The sequence below is a fragment of the Pelodiscus sinensis genome, chromosome 15 (assembly GCF_049634645.1).
Source record: "Pelodiscus sinensis isolate JC-2024 chromosome 15, ASM4963464v1, whole genome shotgun sequence".
NCBI classification, from domain to species: Eukaryota; Metazoa; Chordata; order Testudines; family Trionychidae; genus Pelodiscus; species Pelodiscus sinensis.
Window position 1 is genome coordinate 28,126,056 of NC_134725.1, and position 17,501 is coordinate 28,143,556.

The window sequence follows — 17,501 nt, forward strand, 5'->3', positions numbered from 1 at the left end:
AAACAGGGGGCAGAGGTGGAGGAGGAACTACCACCTGGCCAACACAGTCCCCCCTCCAAATCTTGTATTCCCCCCATTCCAAGTCCCTGTCCTGAGTCCCTCCTTACTGCCAACCCTGAATCTAGTACCCACCACATCTCCCCACATGTTGCCCTGAAGGGCTGAAGTAACGCTGGGTAAATCTAACATGTGTGAGCGTGTATATAAACTCATGCAGTTCAGGCTGCACGTGTGTGTGTGTGTGTGTTTAACTTGTCAGCGTTTAGGTCACCCCCCAAAGAAGCTTTTTCAAATACAGTAAAGGTCTGATGTATGAACAGAAAGTTGAAGGTTTTTGTTGTTGTTTTTTAGTTACTATAGTAAGGCTGATTATTTAACATAGGTTGTAGATTGAGCATTGTATGAAAACTACGATAATTTATTCCTTTTGTTACTAAAGCAATGGCTTTTAGAAAAAAAGGAAAGCTTTAATTGTGCCTGATTTTTTTCTTATCAGGAAAATTTACTGTGGCTTTTTGCAATATAAAGAACGTAGGTGCTTCTTTCATCCTTTTTCTCCTGGCATTTGTAGGGATAAAATGAATATTAGTTGGGAATGAAGAGTTCTAACTTATTGTTTAACATTCTACAGTCTTGCTGAGAATAATGACTTTTCATGACATCATTAACAAAAATGACCCTGAACTGGAAAGTTTAAAAGGCAGCAAAGAAAACAGAGAACTGACTCGCCTCCTCTTTCCATCTTTTTTTGTAGCCTTTGTTGCCTCAAGGCATTTATGTGGCAGTACAGTGTCTCCAGCACTTCAAGGACAAATCTCAGCAATGAACTTTTGTTGTAATTTTCGTTTGTTCCGAATGCCTTTATTATACTGAACTCAAGTGCTGGCATTTGTTTCTTTTTTAATGGCATCTTTGGTTTAGGCATTAAACTGCATCAAAATAAACCTCTGCTCTAGTAAAAACAAAATATACTTTTTTTTTAACCTCTAAACTCTTTCCTTTCCTCTCTGCCCCAATACCATTGGAAGCACTTATGGTGAGAAAACTTCCTGTTTTGGAAAACATAAGACAGCAATGTGAAATTGTTATTGGGCCTTTCAATGAGATGTTGACTAGTTTGTATGGAAAAAATAAGAACCTTTACCCAAAAAATGAATCAGGGTGGTTTGTGTGGGGTTTTTTTTCATGCTGGGAAATTTTCTAGAATTACTTTTAACTTCCAACCCCAGCACTCAGGCTATGTCTACACTGCAGTTTTTGTGAAAAAACGGCTGGTTTTGTGCAAAAACTCGTGGAGTGTCCACACAGCGAATCAGCAGAACAGAGAGTTTCTTGAGGTATTCCTCTTTCTATGAGGAATAACTCCTTTTTGTGCAACAGTTACTGCAAAAAAGGTGTGTATGGATAGGCAGCAGAGGTTTTTTGTGCAAAAATAGCCTATCAAAACAAGCACAGGTGCCCTGGTAGCCATTCTGTTAATGACAATCAGAACTTTCTTGCAAGAAAGTATCCATGCAGTCTGGATACTCTCTTGCGCAAAAGCGCATTGCTTTTCTGATGTGCTTTTGAAGTGTGGACACGCTCTTGTGCAAGAAGTTTTTGCAGAAGATCTCTTCTGCAAAAAGCTACTTGTGAAAGAAACCTGCAGTGCAGACGTAGCCTCACTGAATATGAATCCTTTTAGGGATGGAAACACAAATATCTGAATCTAATCTAAACTGTTATAAAAGGAAAAGTATCGGTCACACCATGTGTCACAGAGAACATTTGAGAATACACTGGAAGACATCAGAAGTTTGGACAAATGTATGCTGCTATGAGCCAAGTTGGAGACCTAAAAAATGTCAGGATGTACTCTGATCAATACCCCCTTCATATTTCCAGAGCATTTGGGCAATGGATTACCTCACTGGAGGTGATGGAGATGATCTAGAAGTAGTATTTTTGTGGTTTATGCAAAATGCATGAGCGAGTTTGTCTCTACAAGTATCTGGGAAGAAATAAATAAATAAGATAGGATAGGGTAGGCTGGGCTGGGCACAAGGAGGTATGCAAGAGAAAAATGCAAGTGGCTGCCTATGTGATGGCAGAGCAAGGGAGGGAAGAATAGGATGAGAATTACAGGAAGAAAAAACACTGAGTAGGTTGAAGACTGGGAGAAAGAGGGAACAAAGAGGGGAACATAAGAAAAGCATATATTACTACGCCAAAGAACCCAGTAAGAGGCGATCTCATAGACCCCAGGAGAGACAGAAGCACACCAAGCCAATCTGTGTGTATGTTTACCATCACAACAGGATGGGTAATGCTAGTAATATATACAAATTATACTGAAAGTTGTATATGAACTCTGCTTGTGGCACTTTTAGTCCACTTTTTCAGACTTCACAGGATAGATCTGTAACTGGTATAAATCAGACAGCTTCATTAACTTCAGTGGAACAATACACATATATATCAGCTGACAATCTGGCCCAAGTGTTTCAGTATTGTCTATCTATCTTAGCCCTGGTCTGCACTAGTACCTTATTCTGAAATACTCCTTCCTCCCCTCGAAGTTTGAATTTATAAGAGGTGCATCCATACTATAAGCCTGTTATTTTGAAATAATGGGCTGAGTAATTCAAACACTGGACTCCTGCTTTTCATCAGGAATGCTAATTCCAAAATAGTAATTAGTGTGCATGCTCCGGTGCTGCTTATTTTAACTAATTGGCCTCTAGAGGCCTCTCGCAACTGTTAGTTCTGACCACTCTGGCCACATCAGGTGTCTCCACTGCTTTCTTCCTTCTGCAGAGCTATACAAGTCCTGGGAAGAGAAGAAGGTCTTGTCCCAGGTGATCAGCTTCATGAGTCCTATGCGAGCGACCAGGATGCAGAGAGACATGAGCACCGCTAACATCCCCTCAGACTCTCTGATGGCTGCTGGCACTTCTGCTGCTCCCATGGCCTTCACTATCCAGGAACACAAAAGAGTTTTAGCCTGTACTGCTGCAGAGATCTTGGAGCTCATAGAGGTGTGTGTGCAGGGGGAGTAGTCCAACCTTCAGCCTCCAGGATCTCTGCACCAAGAAGTGCAATGCCGATGTCTACATCAGGATTGCCATCAGCCTGGCTAAGAAAGGACACAGAAGGAGCCTGGATCCACTACAATGAGCAGATGGATTCCATCCTATAAGAGGAGCTGGTCACTTTTTTCATCATGGTCATTAAGTCCGGCCAACACACTCCCAGCATCAGCCTGCAGAAGGGTGGGGTGGTGGAGAATGATATGTAGGAGTAAGAGGAGGACAGACAGGTGACCATGCCTAAGAGCCAGGATCTGCTTCTGACCCTGGAGCTGGTCCTCCCCTCCCAGATATCTTCCAGGCTACCAACGAGCTCTGAGAGGACACTTCTGTTGAGTTCTCTGACTTTATCTACAGCTGAGGAGAGGTGACGGGCTGTCAGAGGCTGCACACTCCTCTCTCAGCCTACTGGGCCTTGGGTCACACAGCAACTTGTTCATGTGTCTGAACATGGAGTGTCAGTCTAGATCACTCAGCTCCAGGATGCTGACACACAGGAACTCCTCGGTCTTTCTGACAAGGTTCCTGGAGAGGCCTGCCTTACTCCAGCTTCTGTAGTGGGACATCTTCCTATGCCATGCCACCACTAAGGCATCTGGGACCATGGAACCGCATAGCTGTGTTGCACATGGCCCTGGATCATGCCTGCACTCAGTCAGCATTCACTCCCAGTCAAGTGCAGTGATGTGAAGGAGACTGATATCATGCATGGGAACCTGCTGGGAGGAAGAAGAGGAGATGAACCTATTAACACTCTCTCCAGCAAGCAGCATCTGCCACTCACACACACAGCCCCTGCCCCTTCCAGCAGGCAGAGACAGAAGTTCTCCCTCCCCAGGATGCTGCCAGTACCAGACCTGGCATGTGTGGGACACAGAAGGCAACTGAGCTGCTCCATCCCTTCTCCCACCTGAAGACTCCTGGCCTGGCTGGCAACTTCTGCTGCCTGCTTATCCCCAGGCTGCGGGTATTGCTGCTCCTCTGGGACATCTGTGGAACTGCTGGAAAGTGCTCACTTTCTAGGCATCATATGGCCTTGCTCAAAGAATATAATCTGAATCGAGACCTTCGGTGTCAGCTCAGAGATTAGGACCAAGCTTCAAACACAGTGTCTCCTTGGATTGTCACTTTTCTTCAGAGCTTGTACAGCTGTGAGCTTGGCATGTCCCCCACCTCCCACACCATTTACCTGACTGAGCAGGATCCGCAGATGGAAAAGAACCCAGGGAGCAGACTCTGTGCCTGCAGTCCATGGTCCAGGGACTCAAGGCAGAGTACCAGGAATGGGCCACTGACCTGAACGAGTGCCAAACTGCCTGGGAGAAGAGAGAGGCTACCTAGGACGAGATGGCATGCCAGCACAAAGCCACATTCACCTCCCTTACTTTGGCGATGGCATGCATGGAGTCATGCATGGAGCAGGCCACTAGTCACCTCCCTGCCCACCTGATGGCTTCTGTAGCAAGGGGCCCCAGAACGTGCGGGAATGAGCCCTCCAGGGCAGCTGGAGCCTCCAGGCTGGGAGGGTTGGGGATGAAAGGCACACACAGAGAATGCAGACACCCTTTGTGGAGAGGCAGAGGAGGTAGTCTCAGAACTGGCCTTTGTCAACTCACAGTGCCATTGCCAAACAGGATTATGGATTCGCTTCAAGACAGAGTTGATTAGGGATAGTTGTTTTTATTAATCTCACTACATCACTACTAGTATAGTCTTAATACTCCCAGATGGTTACATAGCTACTGCAAAGTGACTGATCAATAAGCGCAAGCGGAGTAATGCATAAAAGAGAGCAACAGGCACTTAGAAATGCTGATGCCCCTTCAGTCTGTGTGGAGTACCGTTCCTGTTACCTCGCACCAGGCCGCAATGGATGTGGCTCCAGCAGAAGGGATCCAGGGCACCCTCTGAGGTCTAAGTTCCTGATAAGACTCACTGTGCATGAGATTTCCTACACCAGTTATACTACAAGGCTACGTCTAGACTGGCATGATTTTCCGGAAATACTTTTAACAGAAAAGATTTTCCGTTAGAAGTATTTCTGCAAAAGCATGTCTAGATTGGTCCTGGAGTTATTGTTATAACAATGTGCTTTTGCGCAAAAGCGCATCTACATTGGCGGGACGCTTTTCCGCAAAAGCGGAAGCCCGGAACCATTTTGAAGAGGGCAAAAGGGCACAAGCTCTTTCCGGGGGCGAGGGCTGGAGCTCCTTTGAGACACATGCTTAAAGGGATCTCCCTGGACAGCCGTTTCTCTCCTGCTGCTTGCTTTGGGACCTCTTGCAGCCGTAGCAATTTTTGTGGTTGCCCTCTGTCTTTTTGGACACCACTGCCTTTTGTCACCTAGTGCCTTTGCTTGTTTTTTTTCCCAATCTCCCTTGTTTTTTCTGCTATGGAGCCAGGGGTGCTGCTATGGAGCCATGTACCTGCTCTGGCCCCTGCTGGTCATTTTGGAGTGGCTGCAGCTGGTGCTTCAGGCTGCTGCCCTCCTGTTCCAGGACCAGGAGGCGCAGACCGCTTTGGACTCCTTCACCACAGAGGCCATGGTGTCCCTGAGGCATCCCCACCCCAGCGTGGAGAGGCCACTGTGGAGACTGGACACCAGTACCGACTGGTGGGACCGGCTGGTGCTGGGGCAATGGGGCGACCAGCAATGGCTCTGGAACTTCCGCATGCGAAAGCGGATGTTCCTGGAGCTGTGTGCCTGGCTCGCCCCTGTGCTCCAGAGAGCCACCACCCGGCTGCAGGAACCCATCCCTGTTGACAAGAGGGTCGCCATCGCACTATGGAAGCTGGCCACCCCAGACAGCTACTGATCGGTGGCTCACCAGTTCAGGGTGGGCAGATCCACCGTTGGTGTTGTCGTGATGGAGGTAAGTTCCAGGGGGAGTGGGGTGGGGGGAGGGTGCTGCACTCCATGCCCAGGGACAGGCAAGACTCCAGGCTGGGTCACCCAGGGGTTTGGGCCGCCCCTCTCTTGCACAGGCCTGCTGGTGGGGGGGGGGGCGTGGGGCAAGGGGGCCCTGGTGTGTGGGTGTGTGTGTGTGTGTGTGCGCACGCGCACACACAGAGGGCATCACGGGGGGCGGGCCAAGGGAGCACACACTCACCCTGCCTTATGTGATGTGTTCCCCTGTGTTTCTCTGCACCCTTCTGCAGGTCGTCCATGCCATCAACAATGTCCTGCTCACAAGAGTCATCCGCCTGCGTGATGTGGATGCTACCATGGCCGGCTTCTCTGCCCTTGGGTTCCCCAACTGCAGGGGAGCCCTGGATGCAACCCACATCCCCGTCCAGGCCCCGGAGCATCAAGCGGCCCATTTTATAATCAGGAAGGGGTACTGCTCGATTGTACTCCAGGCCCTCGTGGACCACTGTGGCCACTTCCTAGACATTTATGTGGGCTGGTCCAGCAGGGGCTGGAGGTTCCTGGCTCTGGGGGAGGAGAGGGTTTTTTTGGATTGGGAGGGGGCTGTGGTACGTGGCTCTGGGGGACAGGCATCGGATGGGGGGCTGGCGGTGCCTGGTTCTAGGGGAGGGATGGGTGCATTGGGTTAGAGTGGGGAGGCTGGGATGCCTGACTCTGGGGGAGGGTCATTGAGTTGGAGTAGGAGGTGAGGGTGCCTGGCTCTGAGGGAGGGATGGGTGCATTTGGGGCACTTACTTATTTTTTTTAATGGGGATATTTTATTAAAAAAATATTGAGAAACACTTCTCTAATCTATTCCCTTTTGGCCTCTGTGTTTCCTTTCTCCTTTGGCAAGTTGGGCAGGCAACAGTTTTGATAAAAAATATATCAGACGTGCACATAGCTGCTCTACCTCAGCTGGTGCTGGATCAGAGCCTCAATTCTAAAGGAGCTGGCATTACTGAGGTGATCAATCCCCCCACGTTTGGTTGCAGATTTTCCAAAGAAAATGCTGGTGCTTTCCATAGGTCACCCACATCTCCCAGTCATAGCAGAGACTTGGGATTGACATGGCTTTCTCAACTAAAAGTCTTATGCATTTTCGGATGTTGTGATTGTGAATACCCGGTGAGGCAGTCTGCCAAAGGCAAGGCTGGCCTTGAATCTTGACATCTATGGCTTCAGTTGAATGACTTGTGTGAAATTTGGAAGAGCAGCTCAGAGGGACCTCTCTCCTTTACTTAAAGATAGAATCTCATGGCAGCCTGAAGGAAAAAGTCCTTGTGGCAGACAGAAAGCCATGCTTGTAGTATAACATCAGCGTTAGGCTGCTTATTGCTTCAAGTGCCTTCAAGAAAGTGAGGGCGATTCTTGTGTTGTGTGTTAGCTTTATTTAAAAGTTTTTATGAATGTTATTTTAACAGGTAAGTTAATCTCTTACATTCATAACTATGATGTAGTTTATTGTTGTGCGAGAGTATGAAAAACAACTAGCTTAACTAGAGGTATGCCTCATCCCAGGAGGTGTGCCTGGGAGGTCGACAAATGCCTTTGATGTTGACCACGGAGCTTCCAGACTACTGCGCTGAGCCGACAAACAGCTGATCAGCTCAGCGCGGCAGCCATTTAAATTTAAATGAAGTGGCGATTATTTAAATTGCCACTTCATTTTCCTATGCCGGGTAGTCTAATCTACATGTTTTTGTCGCCAGAGGCATGTAGTCTAGACGTACCCTAGGTAAGTAACTAGGCAGTTAGGAAGCATTACAGATTGCTTACAAAAAATTTGATGCACTCAAAATCATTTGATCTTTTATTCATTAAAACGATGAGTTATTTGTTTGCTATAACAGTGGTTTTAAATCCTTGATTGAAATATAGTAATAAAATATATAGTTTGTATAACATTTATTTCTCTTGTATTTTATAAAACTTACATATTTAAACATTTAACATTTTTCATGTAAAAGACATGAACCTCATGAGAACGGAATATGAACAAATTAAAGAGAAAAAATTATTTAACAGAATGTGAACCACAAAAAAATATAATTTTTACTTGTCTATAGTTAGTAAAATAAATAATTCATTAAACGATTAATATCCTAAGAGGTGGGGGGAGTTATCCCAGGGCACCATGCTGTGGAGGCCAATTTAGTCCCCTTCCATTCCCTCTGTAATCCCTTGACTCTCCTGTTCCTCCTCCGCCCGCCCCCACTGGCTGGAGCTGCCTCTTCCCTGTCTCTCTACCTCCCAGTTCAACCTCGTCCATCTCCGCTAGCGAGTTAGTGCATGCGGGAGCCAGGCCCCAAACTGAAGGGGGTGGAGGAAGACATGGTACAAGCTCCCCTCCTTCTCATTGGGTCGAGCTCAGCCATGCACCAGATTTGGGGCCCCACTGCATGGCAGCAGCAGCGGGGAGAGGTGCAAATTTTACCTTTGCCCCATGGGTGCATAACACCCTCACTACGCCTCTGGGAGTAACTGCTGATTGTCCCATCCCTGCATAATAATGCAGTCCCACCAGTGTAATGCAGTCACACTCATCTCCCTCTTCAAGAAGTGGCATTCAACTGTGCCCAGAGGATTGAGGGGCATGTGCAGAAAGTAGCATCGTCGGGATTTGGCTGAACAGGAGCAGTGGGCTATGTTGGGATTTTTTTTTTCACTTCCCCGTTGTCCTCCCCCTTCCCTTCATGGAGTGTGTGCTGTGATTGGCAGGTGGAAACTGTTAGCTCTAATTAAAGTTTGAATTCTAGAAGCCTCTGCTGATTGGCTGAGCCTTGGTAGGGGGAGGGGCTTTCAGGCACTCCAGGTCTTTATAAGGCAGTGGGCAAGCGACCAAGGAGCTTGCGAACAGGTGAGTGCTAAGAGGGAGTTTAGAGAGGGAGTGTGGAAGGGGAGTGAGAAGGGCGTGAGGTTCTCTTGCCTTTCTTTCTTTTTAAATCCCTTCTCCAGGACATCAGCAATGGATGGTGATAGGTCTGCTGCTGTTACCTGCACGGAGTGTGCCATGTTGTCTTCCTCCCAGAAAAAAGAATGGATTTCACTAAGTGCAAGCTGGTTGCCATTTTGGAAGAAAAAATTAGAGGACTGGAGGCCCAAGTGTCGACCAAAGTGATAGGGAATAGCCAGCATGGGTTTGTGAAGAACAAGTCATGCCAAACTAATCTGATAGCTTTCTTTGATAAGATAACGAGCCTTGAGGATAAGGGAGAAGCGGTGGATGTCATATACCTAGACTTTAGTAAGGCATTTGATATGGTCTCACATGATATTCTTATTGATAAACTAGGCAAATATAACTTAGATAGGGCCACAATAAGGTGGGTGCATAATTGGCTGGATAACCGTAGTCAGAGTTGTTGTTAACGGTGCTAAATCCTGCTGGAAAGGGATAACAAGTGGAGTTCCGCAAGGGTCTGTTTTGGGACCCATACTGTTCAATATCTTCATCAATGATGTAGATATTGGGATAGAGAGTACGCTTATTAAGATGATACCAAACTGGGTGGGGTTGCAACTTCTTTGGAGGATAGGGACATAATTCAAAATGACCTTAGCAAGTTAGAGAAATGGTCAGAGGTAAACAGGATGAGGTTTAATAAAGAGAAATGCAAAGTGCTCCACTTAGGAAGGAACAATCAGTTCGATACATACAAGATGGGAAGCGACTGTCTAGGAAGGAGCATGGCGGAAAGGGATCTAGGGATCATAGTGGACCACAAGTTGAATATGAGTCAACAGTGTGATGCTGTTGCAAAAAAAGCAAATATGATTCTAGGTTGTATCAACAGGTGTGTTGTAAGCAAAACTCGTGAAGTCATTCTGCCGCTCTACTCTGTACTAGTTAGGGCTCAGCTGGAGTACTGTGTCCAGTTCTGGGCGCCACATTTCAAGAAAGATGTGGAGAAATTGGAAAGGGTACAGAGAAGAGCGACAAGAATGATTAAAGGTTTAGAGAACATGACCTATGAAGCCAGGCTTCATGAACTGGGCTTGTTTAGTTTGGAAAAAAGAAGATTAAGGGGGGACATGATAGCGGTTTTCAAATATCTAAAAGGGTGTCACAAGGAGGAAGGAGAAAATTTGTTCCTCTTGGTTTCTGAGGACAGGACAAGGAGTAATGGGCTTAAAGTGCAGCAGGGGAGGTTTAGATTGGACATTAGGAAAAAATTCCTAACTGTCAGGGTGGTCAAATATTGGAATAAATTGCCAAGGGAGGTGGTGGAATCTCCCTCTCTGGAGATATTTAAGAACAGGTTAGATAGACATCTGTCAGGGATGGTGTAGACGGAGCTTGGTCCTGCCTTGAAGGCGGGGGGCTGGACTCGATGACCTCTTGAGGTCCCTTCCAGTCCTATTATTCTATGATTCTATGATTCTATGACCCTATGCTCGATCAGAGAGGATGAAGACTTCCTCGATAGAAGGCAGCGTTTAATCCTTCAAGCACAGCAGGTGGAAGAGCCAGAGAGAGCAGTACGGGACCAGGAAGAAAACTGGCAGCATGTAACTTCTAGAAGGGGAAAAAGGCCAGTGTGGTAATCCCCCGATGCTATAGAGGTAAGTAATCGCTTTCAGGCTCTCTCCACAGGCTCTGCAGTGCTGAATATTGTGGAAGGGACCTCACAAGGAAGAAATTAGAAGGAACACCATCTACTGGAAGGAATTGGATGTGTAGTCCTAGGGATGGGGGTTCCCCCAGAAGAAAATGATGGGTGGTGTTTGTCGGGGACTCCCTCCTAAGAGGGACTGAGCCATTCATCTGTTGTCTGGACCTGGAATCTCAAGAGGTGTGCTGCTTACTGGGTGCTCACATTCTGGATGTGACTGAGAGGCTTACCAAACTGATCAAACCTTCGGATCACTACCCCTTCCTGCATCTCCACATGGGAACTAACGATATGACCAAGAATGACCTTGAACAGGTTACTGTGGATTATGTAGCGCTGGGAAGAAAGATCCAAGAACTCGGAGCACAAGTGGTGTTCTCGTCCATCCTCCCTGTTGAAGGGAAAGGACTGGGCAGGGATGGTTGAATTGAGGACGTAAATGCATGGTTGCGCAGGTGGTGTCGCAGAGAGGGCTTTGGTTTCTTCGACCATGGAACTCTGTTCTGAGCACAAAGATTGTTACGAAGAGATGGGATCCACCTAACGAAGGGTATGTCTACACTACAGCACTAATTCGAACTAACTTAATTCGAATTAGTTAATTCGAACTAAGCTAATTCGAACTAGTGCCTCTAGACCTAAAAACTAGTTCGAATTAGTGTTTTGCTAATTCGAACTAGCATGTCCACATTGAGTGGACCCTGAACCGGGGTTAAAGATGGCCGGAAGCAGTGCCAGCAGGGCATCAGATGAGGACTTAGAGCTGCTGCCTTAGGCTAGCCGAGGGCTGCGCTTAAAGGGACCCGACCCCCACCCCGGGCAGATAGTTCTCAGGGGTTCCCTGCTCGCTTGTCCAACTTGATAAGGGACAGCAAAGCAGTCCTGGCTTGGAGTGCCCTGAGTGCCCACACTCGGCACATCACAGCACTCGGCCATCAGTCCGGCTGCACTTGCTGCAGGCTGCCATCCGGGGAGAGGAGTCAATCGGGGGGCTGCAGGAGAGCTTCCACCCTGAGGAGCCAGCAGAGCCACCCCAGTCCTCCCCATCGGGGGTTCGTACCCCATTCCTCCCTCACCTCCTTCCACTTACCCCTCCCTAGCCCCGCTTCCTGATGTACAAAATAAAGGACACGTGTATTCAAAAATAGAAACTATCTTTATTGAACAAAACTCAGGGAGACTGGGAAAAGGAGGTGGGAGAGGGGAAGAGAGAGGGTGGGAGAGGGGAGGGCAACTAAAATGATCAGGGGTTTGGAACATGTCCCATATGAAGAGAAGCTAAAGAGACTGGGACTTCTCAGCTTAGAAAAGAGAAGACTGAGGGGGGATATGATAGAGGTCTGTAAAAGCATGAGTGGTATGGAGAGGGTGCATAAAGATTAGTTCTTCATTAGTTCCCATAATAGAAGGAGTAGAGGACACCAAAGGAAATGAATGGGTAGCAGGCTTCAAACTAATAACAGAAAGTTCTTCTTCACAAAGCAAATAGTCAACCTGTGGAACTCCTTGCTGCAGGAGGCTGTGAAGGCAAGAACTATAACAGAGTTTAAAGAGAAGTGAGATAAAGTCATGGAGGTTGGGTCCATGGAGTGCTATTAGCCAGGGGGTAGAAATGGTGTCCCTGGCCTCTGTTTGTGGAAGACTGGAGATGGATGGCACGAGACAAATGGCTTGGTCATTGTCTTCGGTCCATCCCCTCCAGAGTCCCTAGTGTTGGCCGCTGTCGGCAGACAGGCTACTGGGCTAGATGGACCTTTGGTCTGTCCCAGTACGGCCATTCTAAGCTCAGGGCTCAGGGTCGGGGGGTCTCACTGGACCACCTTGATTTTCATGCATACCTGCTCCTGGGTGGCCAGGCTGGCAGCTATCCTGCCCTAGACGGCCATTTTCCTGTGCCTAGTGTGGAGGTCGTGGATTATGGTCCACGATGTCTGCACTAGACCAGGCGGGCGCCCGCCTCTTGCGGACCTGGGCAGGCTCCCAGGAGCCGCCAGCCTGGGCCTGGGAAGAGGCGGAGGGCTGGGTGGCAGCAGGTGGCTGGCTCGAGCCGTGCCAGGTGCAGGGTCTGCTGGCTGGGTGCTGGCAGGTTTGCACTTGGCACGGGCACCGTAGCCAGCCTGTGCCCCTTTAAGGTCTCCGGGACCGGGAGGGGGGCAGAAGAGTTTCCCTGGTGGTGCCCAGAGTGGCCACCAGGGCAAGCTGGGAAGGGCTAGCCTCCCACTAGTTCGAATTAAGTGGCTACACAGCCCTTAATTCGAACTGCTTAATTCGAACTAGGCATTAGTTCTCGTGGAATGAGGTTTACCTAGTTCGAATTAAGCGCTCCGCTAGTTCGAATTAAGTTCGAACTAGCGATTTGTATGTGTAGTGCCTATCAAAGTTAATTTGAACTAACGTTTGTTAATTCGAATTAACTTTGTAGTGTAGACATACCCAAAGAGAGGAAGGAGCATCTTCACGGGCAGGCTTGCAAACCTAGTGAGGAGGGCTTTAAACTAGGTTCGTCGGGGGACAGTGACCAAAACCCTGAGGGGAGTGGGAAAGTCGGATACCGGGAAGAAATGCAGCAAGAAAGGAGGACCCCTGATTTGAATGGAGAAGATAGGATGATCAACTGATTATCTGAGGTGTTTGAACACTAATGCGAGAAGCCTGGGCAACAAACAGGAAGAACTGGAGGCTCTGGCCCAGCCCAAGAAATATGATTTAATTGGGGTAACAGAGACTTGGTGGGATGACTCACATGACTGGAGCACTGTCATGGAAGGGTATAGACTGTTCAGGAAGAACTGGCAGGGGAGAAAAGGAGGAGGAGTTGCACTATACGTAAGAGAGCACTATGCTTGCTCTGAACTCCAGTATAAAGAGGGAGAAAAACCTATTGAGAGTCTATGGGTTAAGTTTAAAGGAGCAAATAACAGCATTGATGTTGTGGTTGGTGTCTGCTACAGTCCACCGAATCAGGTGGATGAGGTAGATGAGGCTTTCTTCAGACAACTGAGCGAAGCTTCCAGATTGCAGGCCCTGGTTGTCGTGGGGGACTTTAATCACCCAGACATCTTTTGGGAAACCAATACGGCAGTACACAGGCAATCCAGGAAGTTTTTGGAGAATGTTGGGGATAACTTCTTGGCACAAGTGCTGAAGGATCTGATCAGAGGACGTGTGCAGCTTGACCTTTTGGTCACAAACAGGGAGGAACTAATAGGGGAGGGGAGGTGGGTGACAACCTGGGAAGCAGTGATCATGAGATGGTAGATTTCAGGATCCTGACCAAAGGAAGAAAAGAGAGTAGTAAAATATACACCTTGGATTTCAAAAAAGCAGATTTTGACTCCCTCAGAGATCGGATGGGCAGAATCCCATGGGATGCTAACATGAAGGGGAAAGTAGTCCAGGACAGCTGGCAGTATTTTAAAGAAGCCTTATTGAAGGCACAGAAAGAAACCATCCCGGCATGTAGCAAGAGAGGCAAACATGGTAGGAGATCGGATTGGCTTACAGGGGAAATCCTTGGTGAACTTAGGCACAAAAAGGAAGCTTACAAAAAGTGGAAACTTGGACAAATGACCAGGGAGGAGTTTAAATGTATAGCTCGAGAATGCTGGGGTGTTATCAGGAAGGCGAAAGCGTGACTTGCTAAGGATGTGAAGGATAACAAGAAAGGTTTCTACGGGCATGTTAACAAGAAGAAGGTGATCAGAGAGGGTGTGTGACCCCTACTGGATGAAGGAGGTAACCTAGAGACAGATGATGTGGGGAAAGCTGAAGTACTCAATACTTTCTTTGCCTCTATATTTCCGGACAAGGTTGGCTCCCGGACTAATGCGCTAAGTGACGCAAGATGGGCTGAAGATGGACAGCCCTTGGTGGGTAAAGAACAGGTTAGGAACTATTTAGAAAAGCGAAATGTACACAAATCCATGGGTCTAGACTTAATGCATCCTTAAGGAATCCATTTTGAGGCACTTAGAAGAGAGGAAAGTGATTAGGAATAGTCAGCATGAAAGGGGAAGTTGTGCCTGACCAATCTGATTAGCTTCTATGATGAGGTAACTGACTCTGTGGATGTGGGAAAGTCAATAGATGTGATATACCTTGACTTTAGCAAGGCCTTTGATACGGTCTCCCACAATATTCTTGCCAGCAAGTTAAGGGAATGTGGATTAGATAAATGGACGGTAAGATGGATAGAAAGATGGCTAGAAGGCCGGGCCCAGCGGGTAGTGATCAACGGCTCGATGTCAGGATGGCGGTCGGTTTCTAGCAGAGTGCCCGAAGGTTTGGTTCTAGGACCGGTTTTGTTCAATATCTTTATTAATGACCTGGATGAGGGGATGGATTGCACCCTCAGCAAGTTTGCGGATGACACTAAGCTTGGGGGAGAGGTAGATATGCTTGGGGGCAGAGATAGGGTCCAGAGTGACTTAGACAAATTGGAGGATCGGGCCACAAGAAATCTGATGAGGTTCCATAAGGACAAGTGCAGAGTCCTGCACTTGGGACGGAAGAATCCCGAGCATTGTTACAGGCTAGGGACCAACCACTTTAGTAGTAGTTCTGCAGAAAAGGACCTGGGGATTTCAGTGGATGAGAAGCTGGATATGAGTCAACAGTGTGCCCTTGTAGCCAAGAGGGCTAATGGCATTAAGAGGAGCATTGCCAGCAGATCCAGAGATGTCATTATTCCCCTTTATTTGGCTCTGGTGAGGCCACATCTGGAGTATTGTGTCCAGTTCTGGGTCCCCCACTACAGAAAGGATGTGGACGCATTGGAGAGGGTCCAGCAGAGGGCAACCAAAATGATTAGGGGGCTGGAACATATGACTTATGAGGAGAGGCTGAGGGACTTGGGTCTGTTTAGTCTGCAGAAGCAAAGAGTGAGGGGGGATTTGATAGCAGCCTTCAACTTCCTGAAGGGAGCTTCCAAAGAGGATGGAGAGAGGCGGTTCTCAGTAGTGACAGATGGTAGAACAAGGAGCAATGGTGTCAGTGGGAGAGGTCCAGGTTGGATATTAGGAAAAACTATTTCACTAGGAGGGTAGTGAAGCACTGGAATGGGTTACCTAGGGAAGTAGTGGAGTCTCCATCCCTAGAGGTGTTTAAGTCTCAGCTTGACAAAGCCCTGGCTGGGTTGATTCAGTTGGGATTGGTCCTGCCTAGAGCAGGGGGATGGACTTGATGACCTTCTGAGGTCTCTTCCAGCTCTATGGTTCTATGATTCTATGATCCTCCTTGTCCTCGTCCCACTAGAGCAACATGTGGGCAGTCTGGCCATATGGCGCTATGAGGTGCAGCACAAGGCCTAGGAACCTGCCACTGCTTTGCAGCAGCTCTTCCTCCATGTTGGCAGTGGTATCCTCATGGGCAACCAGAGCATGATAATGTGAATGCCCACTGCATTCCTTTTATGTCCCCCAAGGTGGGAGGCTGTGGAAGAGTGCCTGGTGAGAGACAGGCTTAGAGAGGAGCCCCTGTAAGGCTGTGTCCAGACTCAGGGGTTTTTTCAGGAAAAGTAGCCTTTTTCCGAAAAAACTTCCCCTGCGTCCAGACTCAAGCAGACTTTAATTTCGAAATTAAATCGAAAGAACGTGGCTTTTCTTTCGATGGCGGTAAACCTCATTTCACGAGGAAGAACGCCTTCTTTCGAAAGTTCCTCTTTCGAAAGAAGGCGTTCTTCAATGTAAATAGGGCTTCTTCGAAAGAGAGCATCCAGACTCACTGGATGCTTTCTTTCGAAAAAGCAAGCCGCTTTTTCGAAAGTTCAACGTGCAGTCTAGACGCTCTCTTTCGAAAGAGGCTCTTTCGAAAGTATCTTTTGAAAGAGCCTCTTTCGAAAGAGGCTTGCAGTCTAGACATAGCCTAAGTGAGCATCACAGTTTGCTAGACCAAATAGCCACAGGAAGTATCTGCCCTGGGAGCTTCTGGGAGCTTTAAGTCTGAGGCAGGCTCTGTTACATGTAGGCTTGCTATTTTGGACTAATTTCAAGGCTTCCCCATAGTGAGGACACACTAGTTTGAATTTGTCAAATTGGGAGTTCTTAAGTTGATTTTAGTAATTTTGAAAAAGTTTCCTGGTATAGACATGGCCTTAAGGACTTGTTAGAGGCATTCCATGAGAAATTCTGATATCTGGACATTTCCTTTTTGCCTGAATTGGATCAAAAAGTCAATTTTCAAATTTCTTATTTCAGAAATATTGACATGACCTTATTTAAAGATTTCATTGTTATAATTTTTAAGTGCTTTGTTTCTATATAACATAATACAAAAGTCAAAATGATGAAATCTTTTGACCACATCAAAACAAAGTGCTTCAATATTTTGTTTTGTTTTGGGGTGTTTTTTGGTCAAACAAAATACTGGAGGGAACATTTTAATTATGTTGAATCAATACTTTCTAGAATAAAACTGCTTCCTGTGGCAATGTTCAACCACTCTACTACATATATATTCCATTCCCCCAACACAATCACTTCTGAATGCCACACAATTTTTAATTTATTCTCATAGCATCCTTATGAGGCAGGACAGTGCTATTATACCTATTTTATAGATTGGGAACTGAAGCACAAAGAGATTGTGGTTTATCCAACAGCACACATAGTGACAAATTGGGGAATTGAAATCACATCCCAAGCTGACACCTTTACTCCTGGACTATCCTTCCTTTCTGTATTAAATATGAGCCAGAACCAAAAGACTGTATCTTGACCTCCTCCCACCAAACTGGGAGGTATTTAGACTGGGATCAAGATTTCATGATTTCTATCCATGAGAGAAAATCATCGTTATTGGGAACAAGCTATTTGGAGTTGCATATGCTCAGTTAGCATTTGGCTTATTACTTAGCTGTCATTTTGTTTTTCCATATTTCTAGCTTAACCAGATACACTGGTTTCACTTCAT

The 17,501-nt window shown here is 47.1% G+C and overlaps 1 protein-coding gene across 1 annotated transcript in view; it reads right to left on the reverse strand.

Moving 5' to 3' along the window:
• Window positions 1-2,719: 2,719 nt before the first annotated feature.
• Window positions 2,720-17,501, reverse strand: part of LOC142818374 (uncharacterized) — a 47,209-nt gene continuing 32,427 nt past the window's right edge. Inside the window, exons 10-11 of the mRNA XM_075897750.1 lie at window positions 3,045-3,111; window positions 2,720-2,955 (exon numbers count right to left, since the gene is read on the reverse strand). Of these exons, the coding sequence (XP_075753865.1) occupies window positions 2,720-2,955; window positions 3,045-3,111 (303 nt within the window). The remainder of the gene's footprint in view (window positions 2,956-3,044; window positions 3,112-17,501) is intronic.